The 10,000-nt window shown below is 30.6% G+C and overlaps 1 protein-coding gene across 1 annotated transcript in view; it reads left to right on the plus strand.

Moving 5' to 3' along the window:
- Window positions 1-10,000, plus strand: part of LOC137629561 (cell adhesion molecule Dscam2-like) — a 119,271-nt gene that overhangs the window by 88,873 nt on the left and 20,398 nt on the right. The window contains 6 exon segments of the mRNA XM_068360998.1: window positions 1,669-1,850; window positions 2,657-2,806; window positions 3,320-3,475; window positions 5,623-5,907; window positions 7,607-7,748; window positions 9,548-9,687. Of these exon segments, the coding sequence (XP_068217099.1) occupies window positions 1,669-1,850; window positions 2,657-2,806; window positions 3,320-3,475; window positions 5,623-5,907; window positions 7,607-7,748; window positions 9,548-9,687 (1,055 nt within the window).

A 10,000-nucleotide genomic window follows, 5' to 3' on the forward strand; every position in this document is an offset into this window, starting at 1 on the left:
GTGTTTATTTAGCAATATTGATAATGCAAATTATGATAATATAAAGAAATTCTGATGGATAAATTTTATAAAGAAATTCTGATGGATAAATTTTTCCTCAAATGTTTCTTCTGATTACAGTATTTTCTTCTATTGCTTCATCTTTATTGTTAAACTTTTCAGAAAACGTTACTTTTAAAGCTTTTGAAATCTATTATTTATTTTTATTTGATGTATTTTTATTGCATATTTGTGGTTACTGGGCTTTTTTTCTATTTTGGTCTCCCTCTCCCCTCTCTTTCTTCTTTTCACGAAACGTTATCTTATATTTATCATATTTATTTTCAATTGCTTTCCTCTTATGTTTCTCTTCTATATTTCTTTGTATGTGCGAAGGTCACTACAATTATTTTTTTGCACTTTTTAAAGTCTTTATCTTCTCTATGTAGAGGGTTCATTTTTTATCTGGCGACTAATTTCCCCATTATTTCGTTTTAAATTTTAAAGGAAGAAGACCATTTTTAATCTTTACTTAGAAAAAATCTATTTCAATTTTACTGAAAAATAACGTTTTTTTAAATTTCATCGAAAGAAGAACCTTTTAAAACTTTAATCAGAAATCTTTTTAAACCGTACTGAAAAAAATAACTTTTCCAGTTTTCAGACATTATTGAAAGAACACTCTTGTGTCAATTTATATGATTATTGGTCTACTCTTAACTTATATCGTGATATTTTTACTATTATATTTTCTTTTAGTCTTTGTAAGCGTCACTATTCCAGCAGTTTTTACCCATTGTATTTTTATTTCGTTATTTCAGTAAAGACATATTAATGTTTATATTAATCTTCTGCCTATTCCTTCTTTCTTACCTCCACTTGTTCTTTATTCTGATATTTATAAATCCTCTTATACTCTGTTTATGAAATCTTTATGTAATTAATTTATATATTATTTGTCAAAAATATAAGTAGTGACAGTACAAGTAGTAATACAGAGATAGTAATAGCAGCGTCGCAAAAAGCAGTAGTAGTTGTTGTTTTAGCAGTGATGAAGCGGCAAATCCAAATTCATAAACAAAAGAGATACTAGTAGACAAAATGAGAGGTGAAATATGCTGAACGAAAATGTGAATATTATAAATAAATTCGTAAACAGACACGTTGCATTTAAAAAGACACATTGAAGCATTCCTTGAGAAATTCCATTAATATTTCAGAGTCTACTACGATCATTTTACATGATTTTATTTTCATCAACTTTGTAATGTGTTCGGTCGAATAGATAAATGAACGAATTACTTCAATGGCATTTAGCTTACTAGAAACCTTCATAAGCCACAAATATATCTTAAGACTAGCAACGTTTTATATACATATTCTGAATATGCATATATCTATACACTTGCTCATCTATCTTCCTTTAAAGTATCTATATATGTAAAATGAATTTCATAGAGATAGATGGGAAGATAGATAGATATATAGTCTTACATGGAAACGTAATTTCGCAACATTCATATAATATTTATGAAAATGTATGCTGTGTTTTGTGATCACATTTTATCATATTATTGATTCAGTAAGTTAGATTACATTGTCGCTCCACACAAGTTCTGGGCATTTTCATGAATGTGTCCTATCTGTATGTGGCGTTACTAAAATCATATCCCAACTTCCTTATCTCAGTGTGGGTGGGGATGGATCTTACAACTTCACTGTTGTGGGCGTGAGTACCGGCGGTGGCAACGGGCGTGAGATGGTCTCAGGGTTATCTCCTTGGGCGCAGTATGCAATTGTAATGCGGGCGTACAATACCCATGGCCCAGGACCTCTATCTTCGCCTGTAGTCGTCCGTACGATGGAAGATGGTAAGTGAAACGCTAAGGCGTCGAAGAATGTTATTGTGTTTGTATGAAAGTCTGACGTCATTAACCTGGCATTGTTTCTGGTAGGTTTAGCCTGGTCATATTACCTGAAGTTGTTGGCATTCCTGTTTCACTTGGTGTAAATAACCTCGCCACATTACAGGAAGTAAGGGACCTCTGCAATCTTCATAGAGTAATGACCTTTGCTATATACATTGCGGAGACTTTTTCCCTTCCAAATTACAAGTAGCTATTAGTCTTGCCACATTAAATGAGGTCACTGACTTTTCCATATTACTTATGGCCATTTAGATTTCCATAGTCCCTGGATCATGCAAATATATATACATTTTAAGCGATCGAGGCTAACGATAATAATTCGTGTATGACGTAGGGCCTCTTATTCATTTACTATGTTAGATATCATTTATATTCCTAGTGTATAAGAAATGAAAGGCCGACCTTAAGGTATCCCCTTTTGAACATCCTCTTCGTTCGCCTTTCATTTTATGGAAATGTTCGGTCTTCCAGTTTCTTAATGACATCTCATAGTTTTTTAGTTTTTTACATTAATAATGAATATATTTTCCCATAAAATAGATTTGAAATTCTCTTTGAAGTCCTGGTATGAATTAAACTATAAGTCAAACTTGTGTCTACATCTAGGAAAAACGATTACTGAAAAACCATCTCATATCTTTCTTTGGTCGGTGTTTTGGATTTAAAAGACTATACAAGATAAAAGGATATTTTGAGTAGCTTTCTCCTTTAACTGTCATGTAGAGATATTAATATGTACGACATTCCAGTGCCTTCTGCAGCGCCTATGGGCGTGGAGTGTAGTGGAGTCGCCGGCGGTTCTTCTCTGATAGTGAGATGGGCTTCCCCCCCACCCTCTACTCATAATGGCATTCTGCAGGGCTATAGATTAACCCTCACCAGGATAGACGAGACAACAGGTAAGAATCCCTTTATTTGGATACACACTTATATATATATATATATATATATATATATATATATATATATATATATATGTATATATATATATGTATATATATATATATATATGTATATATATATATATATATATATATATATATATATATATATGTATATATATATATATACTGTATATACATATATAAATATATATATATATATATATATATATATATACATACTGTATTTATACATACATATATATATATATATATATATATATATGTACAGTATATATATACATATATATATATATATTTATATGTATATATACTGTATATATACATATATATATGAATATATAGTGTATGTATATATATATATATATATATATATATATATATATATATATATATATGTACATTATAACCTAATAATGTATCCAAACCTATTTTAATGCCATATATCATTCCAATAAGTAAATTGACTTATATTATTCTCATTGATATTGTTTTCACTTTCATACAAAGATAAAGTGGAAGAGCTAAGAAAGATGACTAGTGGGCGTGAAGAGACCGTGGGCGGACTCACTCCTTGGACAAACTACACCGTCAGCGTAGCAGCTACGACCAAGGCAGGACCAGGGGTGGCATCCCATGACCTCACTTGCACCACGAAGGAAGACGGTAAGAATCTACGAAAGCTCTTCTTATATCTTTCCCTTTATGAGATCTGTGCACTTTTCTATCTCATTTCTCCTTTTCTTGTTATTTTGAAGTTTTTATAGTTTATATATGTGACATTTATTTGAATGTTGCTATCGTTCTTAAACTTCTCATGTAGTTTATTTCCTTTTCTCTCTGAGCTATTTTCCCTGTTGGAGCCCTTGGGCTTATAGCACCCTGCTTTTCCAACTAGGGTTGTAGTTTAACAAGTAATAATAATAATAATAATAATAATAATAATAATAATAATAATAATAATAATAATAATAATAATAATAATAATAATATGCATGAAATCACACGATCACGTGAGTTTAAGATGCAAAGTAGAGTTGATTAAAACTGAAACTAGTCGTGAATCCTGACCACGTTACTTTGTATATATATATATATATATATATATATATATATATATATATATATATATATATATAAATGTATTTATATATATATATATATAATTATATATATATATATATATATATATATATATATATATATATATATATATATATATGAATACATTGCCTTTTATCCGTCCATCAGTGACGCCAATATTGTATTAAAATATTCATGCATCCCGATCGCCACTCATCCTGGTTTTACGTATGAAAGTTTATAGTTATGTGCTAGTCCACCAAACATCAAAGGTTTTACACTGAGGTCAAAAATGCATTTCATGGCTTCTTCCAATTGTAGGGTACGTTCCATAAACAATGGTCTAATTTTTTCAGCTATGGATAAAGAAAAAAAAATCCTTGTTTTTATATATTCATTTAAACAGTATATTATTATTATTATTATTATTATTATTATTATTATTATTATTATTATTATTATTATTATTATTATTATTATTATTATTTCATAATGAGCAGCATTCTGGTGTAGTTAGGTAAATTAGAAAAGACTGCCCTTAATTGAAAAAGTGAAGAGCTACGCAAAAAAAAAGTAACAGTAATATTAAGTTGATGTATAATTACCAACTTACAAAAAGAGTAATTTAATGCTTGATAAAGGTGTAAATAAACAATTCTTGTAAATGAACAAGCAAACCAATGGTCAGAGGTAACCCCTTGAGCAATAAGACTCTGAAGGCAAACTATGGAAGGACGGAGGTGCTACTGAAGATGTCAGTAGCTCAAGTCTTGGTAATACCTCGTTACATATGGGGCACTGGATGACGAAAACTGTTTTGATATGGTAATATTAAATAAATATAGTGTATGATAACCATAGTATTTTTATTTGGAGCACGTATCTTGGGAACATTTTCTTACTTGGTCGCATCCTTATTGTTAGACGAACACCTTTTGGACATATTTTTTTTTCTGTTAAAAAGCTAATAGCTATGAAGAGACTTTTATTATTTTCTTTTACCTCTGTTATGTGGCTTTTTATTTAGCTTCTTTTGTACTTAACAGCATATATAAAAAATACTTTCAGAAGAGTTTAGTTTTATTTTCATTTGTAATCTCCTTTTTACATGCAAAAACTTTTGCATGTATTTTGGAAATAATTTACATAGTATCATCCATGAACATATAATATAGGGCAAGAAAGAGGGTTTCATAAATCATGCTGGATTATCTTTCATAAAAAAAAAATATCAATAATTTATTTATATGATTCTAAAGCTCTAATATCCATTATTTTAGCTCATAACCTTCTCGTAAATGGAAGCACAATACTTGGCATTGGTTCTCATTGATTTGTTGGTAAAATTAGTTTTATTTGTTCATTACGTTTTCAAATAAAAAAAATACTTAAAAGAATATCACAAAATGTTTGCACATTTGTGCAATGAAAACAATTAAATCTGTCGTCAAATGAACTTATTCTTTACTTTCCCTTTAAAATTTCAGTAAATAAAACTCGAAATAACAAGAAAATAACAAATGATATAAGACTTTGATTCAATATCTTGAACGACATACGAGCGCAAACGAGAGTAAACCTCAAACACCAATGTTATATGATTAATTCTTTGCTTGCGGTGTGGGTTTTAATGAGCAGCAACCGAACAAAACAGATATTGAAAAAAAAAATCTTTTAATAAACCCATGTGCATTCATACTCTTCCCCTCTTTATGGTTTCCCCTAAACAGTGGCTGGAATTCCCCGGGGGCTGAGAGCTCTACAGTCAGACATATCTTCCGCCCTGTTGACTTGGTTAGCGCCCAAACCACCCACGGGTGTTCTTCTGGCTTACACACTCCACCATAGACCTCCCAACGCCCGGGCGCCCATAGTGCATTCCCTCCACGCCCAGGACAACTCCCACACACTCACGCAGCTCACCAGGGGCACCCACGAGTTTTGGATGACTGCAAGGACCAGGGTTGGAGAGGGACCTCCGTCGCCCACTGTGAAATTGACCATGATGGACCCAGGTAAGAAGGATGCTTCTCTCAAATGGTATATTTCAGTCCATTCTGGAACTATTTGTACAGAAATATATAGTGAACGCTGTGATATATATATATATATATATATATATATATATATATATATATATATATATACATATATATATATATATCATGGTGGCCTATATTGTGCCAGTAACCATTATTATTATTAGTAAGTACTTTTTTTTCTTATAATATTGCACAGTATAGTGAGATCAAGAAATGGGATTATATAGCTTTTACCTTTTATTTTACTATTGGAATCAGACAAACTTTATTTCCAGATGCATTTTTAAATAAAATGCTGAAATTCTTTACTAGCTATCAAGTCCTTGTTATGAAATCATGGAAACTCGATATACAACAACTATTGTATTTGCAACATTACCCAACAGATAATTTTCTTCCTCTTTCAACTGGGCATAAATGATTACCTATTTGAATTCACGTCATCTGAATTATTCCCATTTCGAATTCATGTCGTATGAATTATTCTCCATTTGAATTCAAGTGATAGACCCTTTTAGCTGTTGCCAAAACAACGGTAATCGCGCGTCGCATATTCACCTGCAAATGAATATATGATTGTAACCGCAAATTCCCTTTTACATTAATTAATTCCCTGGCAGATCGTGTAAACTGAATATCAGAATAGGGATTAGTGCAGTATCTTTCCCCAGATGAATTAATGATCATTTTATGATTTATATTATTCCAATATAATATACAACATAAACATTTTTTATTGAGATTATCCTGTATGCATAAACACACGCACTCACACACACACACACACACACATATATATATATATATATATATATATATATATATATATATAAATATATATATATAGATATACAGATATATAAATATACATACATACATACATACATACATATATATATATATATATGTGTGTGTGTGTGTGTGTGTGTATGTGTGTCTGTGTGTGTATTCTTTGTATGTGTGATCATTTAATGGTTTATATTATTCTGATATAAAATACAATATAAATTTCTTTTTAAACCGTGATGTATAAACACACATGTATGTACCGTATATGTGTATATTTGTGTCTGAATGTATGTATGTGTATAAGGGTGGTGTGTTTTTTCTAAATCCAGGGGGCCTTTGTAATTCATAGGCTTTGAGGCTTAAAGGATTTCACTTGTTTGTATAATATCATAGGTCACCTGTATATTCATGTTTTGATATATCACTTTTACATATTTTGTATTTCATATATATATATATATACATATATATATATATATGTATATATAATATATATATGTATATATATGTGTGTATATACATATATATATATATATATATTATATATATCATATATATATGTGTGTATGTGTGTATGTATGTATTTATCTATAAATTTATGTGTATATACGCACATACATATTTATATCTACACATACATATAAACATACACACACATATATATATATATATATGTATTTATATATATATATATATATATATATATATATATATATATATATATATATATATATATTTATATATATTTATACTGTATATGTATATAAATATACTGTATATATTTAGATTTATATTTATTTATTTATTTATTTATTTATTTGTATTTATGCACACATGTATATACATATGTACTAAAATGTCTATGATCCATACCTAATCACAGTCCCCGTCGGAGTGGCATCCGTTGGAGGATTAGTAACGACTACCCAAGGAGAGGACGTCCGACTGCCTTGCGTGACAGTCGGTATCCCTAGGCCGCGCCCTATTTGGACTATGCACGGGAGGCAGATACATAAAACGGTCAGGTGAGTACATTGGCAGTTATCTCTATTTTTCTCAGTCGTTTTCTTTTCTTATTGGTTTTCGATGACTGGTTGATGGACAGGTAGACTGCATAAACAAATTAAATTTGTCGGAGCATCTCGAATTTCCTCGTCCATAAATATCTAATCCTGTAAGGTAATTGTTGCGGATTTCAATACTGTGCTTTTGTTCGTTCTTGATTGTTATTACGGGTATCATTAATGCTAATTTAATGATGATACTATTATTGGCAAAATGATAGCGGTAAGCGTAGTAGTTTCATGGTGTCGAATACATTGATTGTCAGATTTTAGCTATACATATAGAACTACTTGACTCATGCGGAAAATGGTTTTGCTACAAACAGCAACATTAGATGTCACATTGTAGAAGTTCAAAGGTCGATCATGAGTGACAGGAGCAAGAAACAGGTCAATGAGCTGTCGCTCAACATCGTATCTCAACTAGGCACCAAGGATGGCCAGGAAATAGTTTCCTGTCTCAGTAGAGGCAAAATCACGGATCCTTAGCTCACCAGGACAGTAAGGTTATGTTCATTATTGAAAATTATCATGTAGTAGAGGTCACTGAAGCATTCTATATTTTAGAGAAAGCTGTAGTTACGTAAAGGAAGATTGAAGTATATAAATGAGTACCAGATGTAGAAGGTTGCAAATATAAAAAAAATAGTGACATTAAGATAAAAATAAAAAGCTAGAAAAATCTGAATTTATTAAATAAACTACAAGCATGAAAGCTCTAACTATTTGGAAAAATTATAGGATTCTATAAAAAGAAATCTGCAAGTAATGACAGAAAGTTCACACATAGAAGAACTCTTCTGAAAAAAATGCATCGCACTGAGCCTGATTTCTTACCCGGCCATTTGGCAGATTAGGAAGGCACCTACTTGGCACTAATGCTTCGTTATGGCCCTCCATTTTTCGATAATTGCTGGCTTTAGAATTTATGTTTGGGAAAGTTTTCTTTTTAACTTTGCCTTACTTTTTACTTTTAATTACCACTCGTTTCTTTGATCTCTATTGCTTTATCAAATAATTCCTTAACTTAGGTGTTTAAGATAATTGGTCAATTTACATTGATTGTATTCAATATTGGTATGAAACATCTAATATTTTATTAAATCTCTCTCTCTCTCTCTCTCTCTCTCTCTCTCTCTCTCTCTCTCTCTCTCTCTCTCAATCTATTTATAACCAAAGGGGAGGGGGCCATCCCTGTAAATGAAGTAATTCTTTATATAAAAAAAAAGAATAATCTTAGCTACTTTTTTGCCTTTTTCTTTACTTTCCTACTTTGTTAAATTCCTATTAGAAAACCTCATGAATTAAAATTCTGAGCCAATAAAATAAACTTAAATGGCGTTAATTGTAAATAATATCTTAATATCATTAATTTCATTTATATTTATAAAGTAATTGCAGGCTAAATTAACCTAAATTCAGTGTCATTGAATGGCAGAAATATTATGCAAAACCAATTCATTAATTTATGTGTAAACAACTTGCGGCCTCGTCTAATTACTTTTAATGAGTAATTTACTTCCTCTTCAATTAATTTCTTTTTTATTATTTATAAAGTAATTACAGACCAACTTGCGCTAACTGCAGCGTTGTTGAATGTCAGAAAGATAATACAAAACCAATTTATCGCTCTCACTCTCTCTCTCTCTCTCTCTCTCTCTCTCTCTCTCTCTCTCTCTCTCTCTCTCTCTCTCTCTCTCTCTCTCCGAATAATTCGGTGCTTTCTGTAATTAATTGCAATGAGTAATTTACCTCCTCAGGTTCAATATAGAAGACCAGGGCTCGCTCGTCATCCGTGGGATTGAAAGAGGCGACCGTGGGAACTATACATGTTCCATACACACTGTTCGTAAACATCCTTACGTTCATACATCTGCTACCTACAGTCTGCATGTGCAAGGTAAAATGTTTACTATGATTATTGTCATTGGTAAGCAAAGTACATCTACCTTTTGGGAAAAAAAAAAAAAACAGGAGACAAACAGATCTTTTACGCGAACATTTGTGAAAAATAGTGTGGTTATAAAAATTTGTCTCAAATTATGCACAAGTTCTTTCTGTCTTCTATTTCATTATTATCATTCTTGATAATTGATGTTAGGTTGTTGCTTACATATTATTATTATAGCTATTGTTACTATTTTATTTGCATTAGTCTTACTATTATTAGTATAGATGAACTTAGTTGTTCAAAAATTATTATTATTATTATT

Source organism: Palaemon carinicauda, chromosome 37 (genome assembly GCF_036898095.1).
Source record: "Palaemon carinicauda isolate YSFRI2023 chromosome 37, ASM3689809v2, whole genome shotgun sequence".
Lineage (NCBI taxonomy): Eukaryota > Metazoa > Arthropoda > Malacostraca > Decapoda > Palaemonidae > Palaemon > Palaemon carinicauda.